At 34.6% G+C, this 18,353-nt stretch overlaps 2 protein-coding genes across 8 annotated transcripts; one reads left to right on the top strand and one right to left on the bottom strand.

The window, feature by feature from the left end:
- Positions 1-232: 232 nt before the first annotated feature.
- LOC121761752 (receptor-like protein 52) lies at positions 233-4,527 on the bottom strand. 7 transcript variants are annotated; one of them, XM_042157404.1, is made up of 5 exons: positions 3,094-4,527; positions 2,777-2,905; positions 2,533-2,604; positions 2,309-2,380; positions 233-1,623 (listed from the first exon to the last, which is right to left on the bottom strand). In XM_042157404.1, exons 1-5 carry the CDS (start codon positions 4,496-4,498, stop codon positions 362-364), a joined length of 2,940 nt encoding a protein of 979 aa, XP_042013338.1. In that variant the 5' UTR covers positions 4,499-4,527; the 3' UTR covers positions 233-361. The 7 variants fall into 7 exon arrangements, with proteins under 7 accessions (XP_042013338.1, XP_042013340.1, XP_042013339.1 ...); XM_042157406.1 differs by having other exon boundaries at positions 3,163-4,526; XM_042157405.1 differs by having other exon boundaries at positions 2,834-2,905; positions 3,094-4,526.
- A 9,958-nt stretch (positions 4,528-14,485) lies between these two features.
- Positions 14,486-17,621, top strand: LOC121761296 (receptor-like protein 43). Its single transcript, XM_042156949.1, has 5 exons — positions 14,486-14,525; positions 15,016-15,167; positions 15,232-15,375; positions 15,508-15,651; positions 16,163-17,621. The coding sequence occupies exons 2-5, from the start codon at positions 15,050-15,052 to the stop codon at positions 17,458-17,460; spliced, it is 1,704 nt and encodes a 567-aa protein (XP_042012883.1). The 5' UTR covers positions 14,486-14,525; positions 15,016-15,049; the 3' UTR covers positions 17,461-17,621.
- Positions 17,622-18,353: the final 732 nt, after the last annotated feature.

Here is an 18,353-nt window from a genome sequence, read left to right on the forward strand (position 1 = left end):
TTTCGTTAGTTATAATGTACAATTAGTATATAATAAGAGAGAAAAAAATGGTTGAAATATTATTCATAGAAAATGAAATCCAGCCTGTTAGAAAAAGAAACATACTACTGGTTATGGATGAAGGGGGTAACATTTTAACTTTTTAATTATTTTACTCATCAATTTTTTGTAGGATAGATAACTTTTTTTCAAAATACGGAACATATTTTAGCTTAATACTTCACAAAATTTATTATATACTAAGCAAAACTAGTAGTAGCAATTAAAAAGGTATACAGAAATAGAAAACACAACTCAAACACAAGCAGTAGTTCCAAATCAAACACAAGAAAAATCACAGAATTCTCCTTTTGGCTTTGAATCAAGTTCCCCTGCGGGTGGATGTAGCTCGGTTGCATCTCTTCTTAGTCTTATATTGATATCCAACCCCGAAAAAGAATTCCACCAACCATCTTGGCCTTCCACTTCTTATAATCATGTAACCAATTCCGATCCCAAGTATGAATCCACTTCCATATCCCATCACAACACATCTCCAATCAAATCCATCTATGAATTCATATTCATCATCACTCTCTTCTTCTGCAGACTGCATCAATTTCCCATCATCATCTTTGCATTTTCTTGTCAACGGAAGTCCACACAATCCCAAGTTTCTCATATATGAATCATTCTCAAATGTGGAGAACTGATTGGATCGCGGTATTTGCCCAACAAGATTGTTTATTGAAAGGTTTAATTTCGCAAGAAATGTCAATCTTGTCAATTCACTTGGAATTTCTCCATCCAGTTTGTTTGTTGACAAGTCCAACGATTCGAGTTCACTCAAGTTTCCAAGAGATGAAGGTATATGTCCAGTGAGGCTATTGTGTGACAGGTTCAAGTATTTGAGAATCTTAAGATTTCCTACGGAATCTGGAATATTCCCAAAGAATCTATTGGAGGACAGATCAATTATTGTGAAGGTTTCCAATATTCTCTTAATTAACTGATCCTGACCTTTCAAGATGAGCCTCATCTCCACGTAACCTAGAAACTCATCATAATCAATTTCTACTGGCTCAATCATAGCTATGAAATTGTTGATATATGTTTGAGGTAGAGAGCCTAGAAATTCATTATGGGATACATCAAACACTTGCAACCTAGGAAATGGAAACTTGGTTCGTGAAGGAAGCGACATGTTACCACCAAACTTGTTAGACCTCAACACTAGCACCCGAAGCTTGCGTAGGCGTTCCATCCAAAAGGGAAATTCATCTTGTATTCTATTATTTCCAATGTCGAGGCCTTCTAGACTTCGGCAATTGACTAAGGATTTAGGTAATCGTCCGTGGAATTTGTTATTACCCAAATTGATGGAAATAAGACTACAATTCTTAGAAAAGGTAGATGGTATGAGGCCACTAAATTGATTTTCATTCAGATGAAAGATGATCAAAGATCTGCTCAAGTTTCCAATGCATCGTGGCACTCTTCCTTCCAAAGTATTATTCGAGAGAAGAAGAGCAATAAGCCCTGACAACTTGCAGATGGAGGATGGGAGTTCACCATTTAATTTGTTGGAAGAGAGTCGTAACACCATCAGATTTGAAAGATTTCCGATTGTGGATGGAATTGGACCTTCAAACAATTATTTTGAAGATAAAACAAGGATATAAATCAAATATATTCAAACCGGAAATACACATGCATGGCCTTTTACTCATCGTAACAATATGTTTGTTATCTGCTTTAGACCCCACATACCATTAGGAGGCCCATATTTTCATTTTGGTCCATTTGTAAAATAGGAATCTCGATTCGTTTTTACTATAAATGATATTAACCTCTATATACTACTGACTCATTCTACTCAAATATGATTATAAACTAGTACTCCCTCCGTCCCACTTTAGCAGTCTCATTTGAGTTTGGCACAAGTTTTAAGAAAGGTAAAGGAATGTAGGTGAAAAAAGATAGTGGAATGTGACTTCTACTTTTATATATTAGTTTTATAATAAAATATGAATGGAAAAATGTTAGTGGAATATGTGGTCTATTACCATTTATGAAATATTTTAATCGGGACTCCTAAAGTGGGTCATCCAAAAATGGTAAACCGAGACTCTTAAAGTGGGACGGAGGGAGTATATAAAAGTAAGATCTATATTCCACTAACTTGTTTCCACTCACTATTCTTAATAATACTTAAAATCCATGCCGGAAAGAAATGGTACTCCTTATAGAGGGATTGCACAAAATCTATATGTTTGTTGTCAAGATTATTCAAGATATGTCAAGTAGCAGATAGGGGATGAGAGCTCACCATTTAATTTGTTGGAAGAAAGATATAACTCCCTCAGATTTGAAAGATTTCCAATGGTAGATAGTATTGGACCTTCAAAACATAAGAAGGATGTAAATCAAATTTGAAATATAAGAAGGATGTAAATCAAATTTCTTTACATCTAAAACTGAACATGCATATCATATTTGGCCTACAAGATTACTCAAGTCATGTCAAGTTGCAGATAGAGGATGAGAGCTCACCATTTAATTTGTTGGAAGATAGATCTAACAAATCTAGATTTGAAAGATTTCCAATGGTGGATGGTATTGGACCTATAAACAATTTATTTTAAAGTTAAATAAGAATATAAAACAAAATTCATATACTTTAAAATACGTAGATGCATAGCATTTTAAGTATTTAATTCAAACTGATGTTAGTGAATAAGAAATTCACTAAGGATATGCAAATTAATAAGCATATTGCATGTGAAACCATAATTACCAAGGAATATAAAGCATTGTTTTCCAAGTTCCCACTCAGTCGGTTTATGTATTTCACCTGAAAAGTTATTGGTTGAAAGGTCCAGCCTCCACATATTTTGTAGGTTTCCTATCTCTGGTGGGATGCTGCCTGAAAAACGAGTTATTATAGAGTTAGCATACTTTAGATATAAAAGTGCTCGCAACAATATCACTATTAACCCAAATGTATGAACTTTTCAATCTCCGTGTTCTAATATTGTGACAAATTTTATGGGACGGATGCACGGAAATGGAAAAATGCGATAAAATTTAAGGGAATGTAGGCTGGGAGCTCACAAATGCAATGTGAGAAACCATTGTTAGTTGTTACCAAGGCATAAAAAGCATTTTTTTCCAACTCCCCACCTGAAAAGTTATTGGTGAAAAGGTACAGCGCCGACAAATTTTGTAGGTTTCCTATCTCCGGTGGGATGGTGCCTGAAAACGAGTTATTATAGAGAAACAGATAGTTGAGGTTTGTGAGCAAGCCTATTTCTGATGGAAGTTCCCCACTGAATTCATTGTCTTCAATTTCTAGTGCGATTAGCTTTCTCCAACTCGTGATGAAAGAAGTCAATATTTCACCAGTCAAGCTATTGTAAGATAGGTCCAACAAAGATAAATTGCCCAGATTTGATAAGGATGGAGGCAATGGCCCCGAGAGTGAATTCCGAGATAAATCTAAGTCGGTCAGCTTGTTACACAGGCCGAGCTCTCGGGGAATGGAGGAATTGAATCTGTTCATTCCAAGGGCTAGAGTTCGTAGATTCGTGAGTAGGCCTATAGAAGGAGGGATTTCTCCTATTAACGAATTATTGTACAGCTCTAGAATTTGCAGGCTTGGAATAAGGCTTACTGTATCAAGAATGTTGCCAGAGAAGTAGTTGTCGCCAAGGAGAAGACCCTTCAATTTGGAGAGGTTAGTGATATTTGTTGACAGGGGGCCTTGAAAACCATTGATGCTTAGGTCAAGATATTCAAGTTTGAGCAAGTTGGTGAATAATGATTCAGGAATCTGGCCTGTGAAGGTGTTTACGGACAAATCAAGAAAAGTAAGGTTGAGACATGTGGTTATGAAGTGTGGGAATTCCAAGTTGAGTTCGTTGTAATGAAGATTAAGGTGAGTTAGGAAAGGGAAAGTGGGAAATCGAGACCAGTCAGGAGTTTCAAAGTGATTGGAGCCCAAATCCAAGAAGCGCACCTTCCTCATATTGCCAATCTGATATGGGATTTCTCCAACCATATAGTTGTTGGAGAAGCTCAAGTATCGAAGCTCTGTCAAGCAGCCGATCTCTGGTGGAATGCCACCGGAAAACAGATTGGCGGAGAGGTCCAAGAGAGTGAGGCTTGTGAGGTTGCCAAGAGCAGCTGGTATGGAGCCGTTGAGATAATTCCCACTGAGGTTGAAAGTGGTGAGATTCAGCAATGAAGTGAAATGGAACAGATCCAATGTCCCTGCAAGGCCTGCAACGGGGAGATCAATTCCAGACACAGATCCCTCGTCATTACAGCGAATGCCAATCCATCTGCAGTGATTGCTGATGTTGTTGACAGACCAAGACTCGAGAGAAGCAGAAGATGATAGGCTGGATTTCCATCTCATCAAAACCTCTGCTTCACTTGTGGCTGCTCTTGAAGGACACACACATAGACACAGGGTTAGGAGAGAAAGATATGCAAGAAAAAGGTGTGCTGTTTTCATGAATGATGTTTTTGTCTATCTAATCTGATTCATTTGCCTATTTATATGCAAACTAGGAGATGCCCTTTTAATCAAAATTAAAATTATACTATATTCCAACACTAAAAAAACAACTTCAATGTGCAAAACATAATTGTGAAACACGGCAAAGTTTGATTTATGGGAAAACATCGAAATGATTCAATGGGAAACATAATTGTGTACAAGACTTTAATGTGCATCACATTTCTTCTTTTTTTGACTATAAGTTGTTTACACACAAAGAGTCAATTTTGGGATTATTGGTGATATGACTATAAGTTGTTTACACACAAAGAGTCAATTTTGGGATTTGTTCCTATATTACATTTATATTAAGACCACATATGGTCTATTATTACAAATAATTTATCAAAATCATTTATAATTTATGTAATGACCACATGAGGTATAACAAATACTTTTCAAATCTTAAAAACAAATTAACAAATTGAGACGGTTCAAGCATTAAATTTTATAAAAAATATAAAAAAAAATTAAAAATGTCAACAATGATTTTGATATAATAGATCCAACTAAGTGTAAAACAAAACAAATAACGATAAAGTATGTATAGTGCTTATGGTCATGGATGGTGCTCATATATAGATTGAACATAGCATATCATTTCTCTGAATTAACAATTAGTAAACAACTTAAAACCATTTAATTAATCCATGAAATAAGCGATAAAATTGAGTAATCTCATGAATCTAAGACTTAAATGATATACATTGAGCATTATTTAAAATAATTTAATTATTGGTGTATGTAAGCTAGAAATCCAAGTTGCGCTTACAGATAGAAAATGACTTTGGAGTTAGAATTTTAATTTGGGCCTGGAGATAATATTTGGTTTAAAAAGTAGTAGAATTTTATTTTGGCCCAATTATCTTACAACTTAATGGGCTTTCCTAAGATTAGAGATGTCAAAATATATATGTGGACTTTCCTGTGGATTGAATACCTGTGGCAGGAACTGTTTGATTGGGTTTTTTTGTAGGGGATAATTGATCAAAAACATTGTTTGTACAATTTATGTTGCATAACCTTTTATAGTTTGAATTTTTTAAATTACTACTACATAAATGTAACTTCGAGGTTGAAAAAAGTTGACAGTGGAAAGTTTATTATCCCTACGTCCCTAAAAATTTGTCACTTATTTCCATTTTTGTCCGTCCCTAAAAATTTATCACTTATCACTTTTACTATTTTTGGTAGTGGACCACATATTCTACTAACTCATTCTCACCCACACTTTATTATAAAACTAATATATAAGTAGAATCCAGATGCTACTAACTTTTTCAATTCACTTTCTATTACATTTATTAAAACTCGTGTCAGGTCAAATGGTGACAAATTATGGGGGACGGGGGAGTCTATGGTGGGTGTCTTTTGAAATTTGAAAATGGAATGTTTATTTATTTTAAAATTTCCAAAGTTATACTCATCAATTTTCTTGCACTACAGATTTTGCTTTTCAAAATAAAGAACATATTGTAGCATAATATACTTCACAGAGAGTATTAAAGATATCAAACACAACAACATAAGTAGCAACTGAAAAAGGTAAAAAGATTATGAAAACACACGACAAAAATAGCAAATGAAAAGATAAAAGGAAATAGGAAACGGGATTGGATCCCCTGCTGTGGAGAAATCACAGCAGGGGATGCTGCCCCTCACAATCCATTTTTAAATATAAAAAAAAAAATATTTACAACTAACACAAGCAATAGTTCCAAATCAAACACACGAAAAGCACACAATTTTTTCTTTGGCTTTGAATCAAGTTCCCCTGCGTGTTGGTGCAGCTCGGTTGCGTTTCTTCTTCATCTTATATTTATTAGTATAATCAACTCCGAAAAAGAATTCCACTAACCATATTGGCCTTCCACTTCTTATAATCATGTATCCAATTCCAATTCCAACTTTGCATTTTCTCGTCAACGGAAATCCACACAATCCCAAGTTTCCAATATATGAATTATTATCGAATGTAGAGAACTTGTTGGATTGCGGTATTTGCCCATCAAGATTGTTCATTGAAAGGTTTAATTTCGTAAGAAATGTCAACCTTGTCAATTCACTTGGAATTCCTCCGTCCAATTTGTTTGTTGACAAGTCCATCGATTCAAGTAGGCTCATGTTTCCAAGAGATGAAGGTATATGTCATGTGAGTCTATTGTGAGATAGGTTCAAATAAACGAGAATGTTAAGATTTGGTACACAGAATTGGAATTGAATTGGAAGGAATTGAATTATAATTCATGATAGAAATCCATGGTTCCATCCTAAAACCAATTGGTTATAAGAGGAGAGGCCCATGAGACTTATATAGTGAATTAAGCTCTTTGTATGAGACTTATATAGTGGATTAAGCTCTTTGTGTACACCGATGTCGGATATTATTATATTCATTTTTATGTTTCAATTGCCAACAATTCAATTCCAAATCTTATGTTTGGTAAAATGAGAATGGATATGAAATTGAATTGACATGTTTGATAAATATACACACAGTGCACACACTATACACATTTCACACACTACACACATTTCACACACTACACACGTTCAAATGTGTGGTGTGTGAAATGTGTGAATTGTGTGTAGTGTGTGAAATGTGTGTAGTGCATGTAGTGTGTGAAATGTATGAAATATATAAAATGTGTGTAGTGTGTGAAGTGTATGAAATATATTTAATGTGTGTAGTGTGTTAAATATGTGAAATGTGTGTAGTATGTGAAATATGTGAAATTGTGTAGTGTGTGAAGTGTGTATAGTATGTGAAATATGTGAAATGTGTGCAGTGTGTGAAATTGTGTATTGTGTGATATGTGTTTAGTGTGTGTAGTGTGTGATATATGTATAGTGTGTGAAATGTGTATAGTATGTGAAGTGTGTGAAACATGTGTAGTATGTGAAGTGTGTGAAACGTGTGTAGTATGTGAAGTGTGTGAAGTATGTGAAGTGTGTGTGTGTGAGTATTTGGAATTCCACTACTTTTAATATGAAATTCAAATTTTGGAATTAGAGGATTTGGAATTGGAATTCAAATCCAAATCCAATAATTTTTATAATATCAAACACTGGATTTGGAATTGAAGGCTTCTGTTCGAATTCCACACCCCAATTCCACGTACCAAACACAGCTTTTAAATTGTTTTCCAAATCATTTGTGTTCTATCGTGAGTACATACTGAGAGATTTTTAAAAAGTCACTAGTAAGACATCTAGCACGTGAGTAGCTATCAAAATGTGCTATTTGGCCAACAAGTGCAAATGGGAGATGAGAGCTCATCATTTAATTTGTTGGAATAGACAAATAAGTTCCCCAAATTTGTAAGACTCCAATGGTGGATGTTATTGGACCTTCAAACAATTTATTTATAAAATAAATAAGCACATTAATCATAATTCTTAACTTTAAAAATGCACATTCATGAGTACTGCATCAAATTAAATCAAACTGTCATCAGAAATATTTACTAACGGATAAAAAGAACTAAGCCATACAAATAGATTTGTTGGAAGACAGATCCAAGCCATGGGTATTGTACCTACAAACAATTTATTTGTAATTTGAAATATAAAAGAATATATATCAAGCTTCTTTATATAAAAACATATCAGTAACAAAACAGATCTAAACACTAATAGTGTCAAGATAATTCTCCTGAGACACATATAGAACGTTAGTAAGTTAAATACACAAGAAATACCAACGAACACAGAAACTGAGATAAAGCAGTAAAAGATACTTCCTTCCGTACCACAAGAATATGCATGCTTTCCTTTCTAGTCCGTCCTATAAAAATACGTACTTTCTAATTTTAGAAACTATTTTCCCGCAACCTCCTTCCACGAAGAATCCCTTGTACACGCAGTGTATAATCACTCGAAAAAGAGGTAAGCTTTCTGCTCCAGCATTCCCAATGAGATGAGGTTCCTCTTTACTTCTGGAATATACCTCACCCCAGTTAGGATCTTTATAGAGCCATCTTGTAGGCTTAGCTTTACCTTCCCTATTCCTTTGATCTGACAAATGTGATTATTACCAAGAACAACCGTACCCGATGCTTCTTGAAGATCATGAAACCAGCTTCTATTTGGGCACATATGGAAGCTGCACCCCGAGTCCATTATCCACCTATGACTGACCCCACTATCACTGATATTCATGAGTTGAGCCGGGGGATCAGCACTCTCCACACAATCAGATTGATTGTGTCCCTCAGAGGCCATCTTTCTCTTCCATGCATGACAATCTTTCTTCAAATGTCCAGGTTTCTTGCACCAATAGCAAGCTCTGGTTTCCTTCTGAGCATCAGAACTTGAGGGTTTAGGGCCCTCAAACTTCTTCTTGAAGTTCTGCTTCTTGAACTTCTTCACATTCAAGGCCTCTGCAGCTTGAACATTGGAGCTTGCAGAGCCTCTGTTGGCTGTCTTCTGGAGTTCTTTGGCCATCAAGGCTGAATAGACTTCTGCATAGGTGATAGGTTTATCTCTTCCATAGATAATTGCATCACTTAGCTGGTCATACGAGCTAGGCAAGGCATTCAATGTGAGAATGGCCTTATCCTCATCTGAGATCTTGACATCAACAGATCCCAGGTCATCAATGATCTTGTTGAACTCCTCTAGCTGCTCAATGATGGACCTATCTCCAGAAAAACTATAGGCATACAGCCTCTTCTTGAGATACAGCCGGTTAGCCAAGGATTTGGCCAAGTAAACTTCATCTAACTTGTCCAAGATCTCCACCGCAGTCTTGGCTTCTTGAACTTCCCTCAAGACCTTATCTCCAAGGCACAGAATCACTGCAGAATGTGCCTTGAGCTGCATTTCCTCCATCTTTGCCTGAGCTTTTTCATCAAGCACTGGAGCCTTTCCTTTCTCCTCTGGTTTTGCAAGAACTGCCGCCAAGCCTTGTTGAATTAAAACCGCCTTCATCTTCATCTTCCACAGGCCATAATCATTCTTGCCTGTGAACTTTTCTGCATCAAGCCTTGCTGCCATCTCTGAAACCGTTTGATCCTCTGCAAATCAGCTTCAATATCTCTTTCCCACAGACGGCGCCACTTGTTAGGATTCGCACACACAAGGCTTTCACACACTCAATAAGATCACACACACACTCACTGTTGTATGAGATCACACAATGCAGAAAACACACACACTCACACTTTGAGTATTGAAGATGATAATCTTGGAGAGAAAACTGGAAAACTCTTTATTGATTAAACTCTACTCTAAACTACATACACGGTGAGCTATTTAAAGCTCTATAATCAAGTAGCAACTGCTACTAACTAACTACAAGAAGAATCAAGAAAGCAAGAAGAATAACCGCTACATCTCAGCTAACTAACTGCTGCTCCAACGGCTAGTTCGGCTAGGTTGCTTCTTCCTTCTCGGTTCAAGACCGAACTCCTTCCTCGGTTCAAGACCGAACTCCTTCCTCGGCTTACAACCGAACTCCTTCTCGGCTTACAACCGAACTCTTCCTTCTCGGCTCATTCCAGCTCAACGCCGAGCTTCCTTACCGAGCTTCCTTACCGAGCTTCCTTACCGCTGAGCTTACCGACTTCTGCCTTCTTCTTCTCGGCTAGTTCCAGGCTAGTTCCAGCTCGGTAAGCCGAGCTTACCGAACTCCTTTCTAGCCGAGCTTCTTCCAACTGAAATGAGCACTCCATTATTACAGGAAGGATCTGTTATGCTCACACACAGAGAGGAGAAGACGAGGGTGAAAGCCGTAATTTCAGAGAGATGGAAGAGAGAGAGAGAGAGTGAATCGAGAACGAGAGGTGCAATGTAACCGAGTCACCAAGTGTAAAAAGGCCTCGTCTCTCATAATACACCACACACCGCATGACACGTGGACTAGGGGGCTCTATATTGGGCTGGGCTGGGCTACAAATGTGGGTTGGGCTTCCTTATAAAGGGCCATAATCTTCACAGCAAAGGTAATTACAGAACACGGTTTGCACGGATTCTAAAAAATCTAACATTTAAGAGAAATAAGCAACTAAAATATTTGTATGGGCCTTAGCCAATATGTATATTCATAAATCTAAATTGTAAATATATATTCAACAATCTAAACTGCAAAAAATATATTCAAAAATCTACCTTGCAAGTCATTTTTTTGTATTGTCGGTACATATAAGATATTTTAAAATATTATTGCATATACAAATATGCAATATAATGTATAGTAGTAGTAATTTTCATATTTACGATAGCATAATTTTCCATAATAGTAGTATAATGAATGTTTTCCATAATAGTAGTATAATGAGTGTTGGCAGCGCCGGAAGAAAAGAGAGAGACGAAGAAGAGTTGTGAGGAATCAGGCTAGAAGACAGCAGTAAGGATCAAGCTTGTTAGCAGACGAAAATAAAAAAGTATGAATGCTTTTTTTTTAGTTATCCAATGTTTAGTATTCTCCTTTGATTTTGATTGTAATCCTGATTGTTTCACGTTTTCTGGTTTGCTGCTGAAATGAAAATCTTCTCTTATGTTGTACAATAACAAAAATTCACATACTATAAAACAAAGATGTATACTCAGTCAAACTAGCATATGAAATAAAAAAAGCTTAAATAAAATAATGAGACTCAGTCAAATTTAATATATTTCGAAAAGATATAATTGAGGCTATGACTAAGTCAAATAATTTCATATTCTCTATATAGGAACACTTTGTAAGCCATAACGATTCAATTTCACCGAAATTTTATCTTCAATTTCATTTGATTCGTTGATTAATTAAATATTTTATAAAATAATACTTTGTGCAAGAGAAATCAATGCAGTTTTTAGCCAATAAAATATTGACCTCAAGCCAATTATATTGGTAGATAATTTTATCATCATAATGAGTAATCACTAACCACTATGGAAAATTAATTTCCGTAATAATTATTTCACCCATAAAAATAAAAGTAATAACTACTTTTCTTGTTTTATTTATGATTCCATACATGTCATATTTTAGGTCAAAATCCACCGCAGCTATACGTTGATAATATGTTTATAATTAGTTTGATGTGATAACTATGATAATTCATTAATTCAACTATGTCTAAGTGTGACATTTAAATATAAATATACAAAAATGAAAATATGAAACAAACATCAGAGTTTAAAATTTTGGAATTAGAATATTTCCCACAACAGAATCTTGCTCACATTTAGGAATTACTCCCTTAGTCCCGGCTAAGATGACACATTTTTTAATCGGCACGAGATTTTAGGAGTTGTTTAATATATTTAATTGGAATGAGAAAATGTGAGTGTAAGTATTAAATGTAGAGAGAAAGAGAATAAGATATTTAATTGGATAAAAAAATGGTTGGGTGCATCAATTGGAGAAAGTTACTAAAAATAAAAATGTGTCATCTTGGTTGAGACAAACTAGCACGGTTCGATCTTCTTGGGCCAATGTTTTAAACCTTACGTATTGTCGACCCATCCATAGCATATACAATTATAATATTCCTATAATATCAAATAAATATATTAGAGGCCCGAATGTATGCCCAAAATATCGAAGACCGCCAGTTAAACAAACTTAAATGAGGTAGCAATTTTAATAAATTAGCTACTGCAATATTTAGACAATAAGTTCTTAAATCAATATATATTAAAAATAATATAATATAATGGAATTATTTATAAAATGATTATAGTATTTGTCACTTACACAATTATTTGAAAATTAAAATTTACTTGTTATATTTTCAAAAATTTTATAAACGTATTTTGAAAAACTAAGCTAAACACATAATCGAAGTTTTACTCTAATTCTTTCGTTGAGTGAAAAAAAATCAATGACATTACAACCAAGCATCAAGTTCATTATCTATACAAAGTTGTTCAAATGCATCTATAGCATTGTCGATTATTCCATACCTACAAATACATCATGTAATTTTGATGTTTGATTTTAAGAGCTCTAAACTGGCTTTAATTTTAATGTATGAATTAATATAGCCTTAATAAGTGGGAAGACGACTTTATCTCTTTTGCAATATGACAATATCCACGTGACTATGATTGTAGTACTCTAATTTTGAATATTGTTTCTACTTTCACATTGTTGGTTTTGTATAATTTCAAATATTTCGTCACATGATTAGATTTTAAATCTTAACTAATTTATATTTTGTCGATTTTAAATCTAAAGCTTTTCTCACTACCGTATTTAAGATACTTAAGTCCCAGCCTTGTGAAAAAAATATGGAGGGAAATTACTTAAGTCTAGGCTACCTCAATAGAAAAAAGATAACACACACACGTTACACGTTTGAGGTGTATATATATATATATATATATATATATATATATATATATAGAGGGTCTTGTTAGGTTGAGATTTTTTAGCTTAATTGAGAATTGAGATGCATTTTCAGCCACTCATTTTGAAATGTCAACTACAAGTAGATTATATCAACTAAGGGTATTATCGTCATTTCATTTCAATAGCCAGAATATCAAATGTCAACAACTCGTATTAAAATGTCAACAACTAAAAAAAAATTTATTTTTTTATTTTTTTAAAAATTTTTTAAAAAAATTTTTAAATTTTTTTTTAATTTTTTTAATTTTCACGCGATGTCAACTACGATGTGTAGCCTGCACATCAAATGTCAATAGCCCTGCACATCAAATGTCAATAGCCTGTACATCAAATGTCAACAGCTTATAGTTGACATTATATGTGTATAGGTGATATGAATCATATATGTAGTTGACATTATATATGTGCAGTTGACATGAATTGTATATGTAGTTGACATTATATGTGTGTAGTTGACATGAATTGTATATGTAGTTGACAAAAAAAATAAAAATAATAAAAAAAATAAAAAAAACGAAAAAAAATTTTAATTTTTTTAAAAAAAATAAAAAAATATTTATTAAATAAAATGTATGATGAAATTACCATTCTGCCCTTTCACAATTAATTAATGTAAAAATATTTTCCATGTGGTAAATTCTGGACCACTCATTTAATAAAAATGAGTGGCTAATAATGCATCTCAATTCTCAATTAGGCTAAAAAATCTCAATTGATCACAACCCTATATATATATATATATAATATAAAGATAACACGTTACTACTTTTAAAATCATCAAGCCTAATGGATCGATATTCATGCAATCTTTATATCCTTATAACATCACTCTTTCTACTTCAATGGCTGATGATTGATTCTAGCTCTGCCAACTCAGATATCAACACTGATCGTTCTTCCCTTATTGCCTTCAAATCTCGAATCTCTTTCGATCCCCATAATATATTGACCAAAAATTGGAGTGGAGAGGGCTGTATCTGTAGGTGGATGGGAGTTACTTGTGATTCTCACTATCAAAGGGTGACTCAGTTGAATATATCATCCATGGGTCTTGCAGGAACCATTTCTCCAGAAATCGGAAATCTTTCTTTTCTTGTTTCTTTAGATATTAGCAATAACTCTTTTCATGGTTCTATTCCCCATTCTATTTTCAACATGTCATTTTTACAAGTTTTGAATTTAAGGATTAATAGTTTATCTAGTAGCCTACCAAATGATATCTGCAAACACAATCTGCATAGATTGAAGTCTCTTCGTATTTCTTAGAACGAGTTGTATGGGGAAATACCATCGAGTTTGGGGCAGTGTTCAAAGCTTGAGTATCTTTCTTTGTACAACAACAGTTTTAGTGGACATGTGCCAACACAAATTGGAAACTTGACATTGCTGCAATTATTAAATTTGGGTGCTAACTATTTAAGTGGTAAGATCTTATGTCAAGCTCTTACATTCCCTACATTTTGTTTTGATTGATTTGTTGCAATTTACTCATAGGTATTATTCCAAAAGAGATTAGTGCTCTTGCTAATTTACAAAAATTGGGCATGAGTATCAACAACTTTAGTGGGCCGGTGCCAAGTGAAATTGGGAATTTGACAATGCTTCAAAATTTGTACCTTGATAGCAACACGTTAAATGGTAAGATCTTATTAATTTCATGCTCTAACATTCTCTATACTTTGGAACTAGATAGATTTTTACAAACTCTTTTCTAAATGGTTAGAAACGTATGATCCGAATAAAATGCACAAAAATGCTTATTAGAAATACACTTTAGAACTCCCTGTTACAAAATTAGTCAACCTCCATTTTGGATACGTTGTTCTTTCTAACGAGGTTAGATTCATTTTCCACTAGCAATACTTAATCATTTTTCGTTCTATATCTCTCTTACTTTATCAATTTTACTTTATTCCTTTACGAAATAATTATAAAATTGCCCTTGCATGTATAGACTACTCGTATATAATTCGATGTAGATGTGATGGCATGCAATTTACATTTGACTTGATTGGTTTTGAAATCATGTTATTGATTTGATTTCATAAATTTTCAAATTGTTAGGTAATATACCAGAAGAGATTGGTGGTCTAACTAACTTACAAAGTTTGGGTCTGAGTTACAACAGATTAAAAGGCCAATTGCCATCAACTATATTTAGCATGCCATCATTGCAATATGCTGACTTTGCCTTCAATGAATTAAGTGGGTCATTATCAAGAGCTATTGGAAACATGACATCTCTTCTCAGAATTGGCCTTGAATTCAACAATTTCACTGGTATGATAACTACTCAAATATTTTGTAATTAGCTAAAAATGAAGTGATGATTTTGCTACAATAGGCAATATTCCAAAGGAGATTGGTCATCTTAGCAATTTTGAGCGCTTAAGCATGTCTGGAAATATGTTTAGCGGATCATTGCCAAGAGAAATTGGGAACTTAACAAACATGTGTGGATTGTTCCTTCACAGCAATGCTTTAAGTGGTAAGATCTTGTCATTTTATATACACGTCTTGAATTTTAGGAATATCTACCATTCTTTAATAATATCAATATACAAGAATAGCATAGTAGTAGTATTAAACAAATTGGATGTTCAAAATTCATGTTGTCCAGGTCACATTCCAAGAGAGATTGGTCACCTTGTTAATTTGATAGAGTTGCAATTGGAAGTAAACAATTTCAATGGACCATTGCCACAAGAGATTGGAAACATGACATTTCTTCGCTACTTATGGCTCAACAATAACAATTTAAATGGTATCATACTCTCTCTCTCACACATACACATGGCCCACTATATGACATTCTTGATGATGGATGGAATTACCTCTTAATCTTTTGGAAATGAAAATATTCTTAATAATCAAACTTCAACTTCAAAACAATGAAACCCACTTTTTATAATAAGTTAAAAGGAAACAATGAAACCCACTCGTTTATCTCATATATTTGTATTATAGGGTTGTGCATAGTTGATATTGTATGCTTAATGTTATATACAATGCTATCTCTAGTACAATACAATTTAAGGTCAACTTGTATTTTCAACATGGATCCCCTACAATGCTTCTTCCACAGCAGGGGTGTTGTGCTCTCATGCTGTGAGAGCACAACACCCTGATGTGGAGGAAGGACAACAAGGGATCCATGCCCATTTTCATGTTTCACCCTTTATACTTTATAGAGTGCTACCTAGCTCTAGTACATTTTAAGATCATCTATTGTTTAGATGAATTTGAAGCTTGGCAATCTCAAAATAAACTTGCAGGTCCGATACCATCCACCATTGTGAATCAATCAAGACTGCTTAGTTTAGTGGTCGATTCGAACAACTTAAGTGGAGAGATTACACCGTTCATTTTTCGCTCCCGCGACATTAAGTTCTTATCCATTGCAAACAACAGTCTATGGGGACCACTTCCACCCTTCATTTGCAACAATACAAGTCTTGAATTTCTTGACTTTTCAAACAATAACTTGAGTGGAAGTATACCTCTTTGTCTATTTGAAAACTTGAAGAATCTTCAAGTTCTTAATCTGGGTAGAAACAACATGACTGGTTGGATCCCTGATAATATTTCTCCCAATTGCAGCCTAAAGACTTTAGATGTGAGTCACAACAATTTGGTAGGAGGTGTTCCACTTTCTCTAGAGAATTGCACTTCCTTAGAAGTTATGAATGTGAGAAACAATCACATAGTTGGTAATTTCCCATGTATGCTCCCGTCTAGCTTGCGGTTGCTTGTGTTGCGTTCGAACAGATTCCACGGAGAGATCACATGTCAAAAGAGTTGGCCAAGTCTTCAAATCATCGACATCGCTTCCAATAATTTCAGTGGCAAAATAAATCCTTTTAACTTCACATACTGGAGAGGAATGGTGTTGGATCGTGATGCAGAATTGGAGCGTATCAACTTAGGCGTCATGGCTACGATAGGATACTACTACGGGAACGAGGTGACATTAACCATTAAAGGGCAAGAGCTTGAGCTTGTCAAGATTTGGCCAGAGTTTATCTCTATTGACTTCTCTTGCAATAATTTTCATGGCGAAATCCCCGTGGAAATTGGTAAGCTCAACTCACTCTATCTTCTCAACTTATCTCACAACGCTCTCACCGGTCGAATCCCAAAGTCATTTGGCAAGTTGAGGCAGCTTGGATCGCTTGACCTCTCGATGAACCAGCTCACGGGGGAGATACCAAAGGAGATCGCGTCGCTCACATTCCTTGTTGTGATGAATGTATCTCACAACAAGCTAGTTGGAGAGATTCCGATTGGGAATCAGTTGCAAACATTTTCTGCTGATTCATTTGAAGGGAACACGGGATTGTGTGGTCTCCCTCTGAACATTAGCTGCACGAATCCATCACCGCGGTTTGTGGAAGTGGAATCGGATAGGGAGATTGAGTGGGATTATGTGTTTGCTGCTGCTGGATATGTTGTGGGCTTAGGAGGCTTCTCTTGGGTGCTTTTACTTTGTCCAAGTTTCAGGTATAAATACTTCGAGAAAGTTGAGGATGTTTTCGAGATGATCTTTGAGTGGAGTTGTGAGGAATCAGGTTAGAAGAGACAATAGTGGTGATGAAGCTTAGTTATCCAAGAATGTGTTGGTAATAGTATGGATATGTTTGCTTTGATTATCCAATGTTTTGTAAGGTTCATTATCAGTGTGTTTGTTATCTTATCATTGGAGGGCATATACCCTCAATCTCTTGAAATTATAGAGAAAACGACCAAATTAAGCTTTGATTTTTATAAATTTCGTGAAATTAAAATTTTCAAGAGAGAAGTGATCAAGAGAAGATTAGGGGTTTCTACTTGAGAATTGGGTTTGAATTATCAGCATGAGTTAAAGTGAGGGAGAGAAGAAGATTAGGGCAAGAAAGAAGTGAATCGGTTAATGAGATAGATTTCCCTAATAAATTGCCCGTCCCAATTGGTGATAGGTAGAAATAGAATTGGGCATCAAATATGAATAATGTTGTTGTCTTTTACAAATAATTAGATTAGTTGTGTCAAGTGTTTGGTAAATTATGCATTCAAATTCCAAGATGTCTTGTAACTAACACTCAATTATCTTTGAATATTTCAGTAATTTAGTTATTATTATTCCTTAGTCTTGTCCACGGCTTGTGGGCTTGGATTGATCTTCTTGGCCCATTATCAGCCCATACATGTCCATCCTCTTGTCTCATTTGCTCATTGGGCTCCATCACATGTGTTAATTAATAGTGGGCAAATCTTCAAATGATACCTAAATTACAACTTACCGAAACATTAGATAATTACGTTTATAATTTTTCAATATAAGAAAAGTCCTAGTTTTCTCTATTATTTAAAAAAAATTTATAAGTCAAATTGTATATACTGATGCCGTGCCCTATTTGTAAGCCTTGGCAATTTAATATCTTGAAAACTTTACCTTCAAACATTTACTTTCCACAAAATATATCATTG

The sequence above is a fragment of the Salvia splendens genome, chromosome 13, assembly GCF_004379255.2.
Source record: "Salvia splendens isolate huo1 chromosome 13, SspV2, whole genome shotgun sequence".
In the NCBI taxonomy this organism is placed as follows: domain Eukaryota; kingdom Viridiplantae; phylum Streptophyta; class Magnoliopsida; order Lamiales; family Lamiaceae; genus Salvia; species Salvia splendens.

Coding starts and splice junctions, on each gene's coding strand:
- LOC121761296 (XM_042156949.1), top strand. CDS start 15,050: ATGCCATCATTGCAATATGCTGACTTTGCCTTCAATGAATTAAGTGGG. Junction 15,168..15,231: donor TGAATTCAACAATTTCACTG/GTATGATAACTA, acceptor TTGCTACAATAG/GCAATATTCCAAAGGAGATT. Junction 15,652..16,162: donor CAACAATAACAATTTAAATG/GTATCATACTCT, acceptor ATAAACTTGCAG/GTCCGATACCATCCACCATT.
- LOC121761752 (XM_042157404.1), bottom strand. CDS start 4,498: ATGAAAACAGCACACCTTTTTCTTGCATATCTTTCTCTCCTAACCCTG. Junction 2,605..2,776: donor ACAATGCTTTATATTCCTTG/GTAATTATGGTT, acceptor AATTGTTTATAG/GTCCAATACCATCCACCATT. Junction 2,381..2,532: donor ATCTTCCAACAAATTAAATG/GTGAGCTCTCAT, acceptor TATGTTTTGAAG/GTCCAATACTATCTACCATT.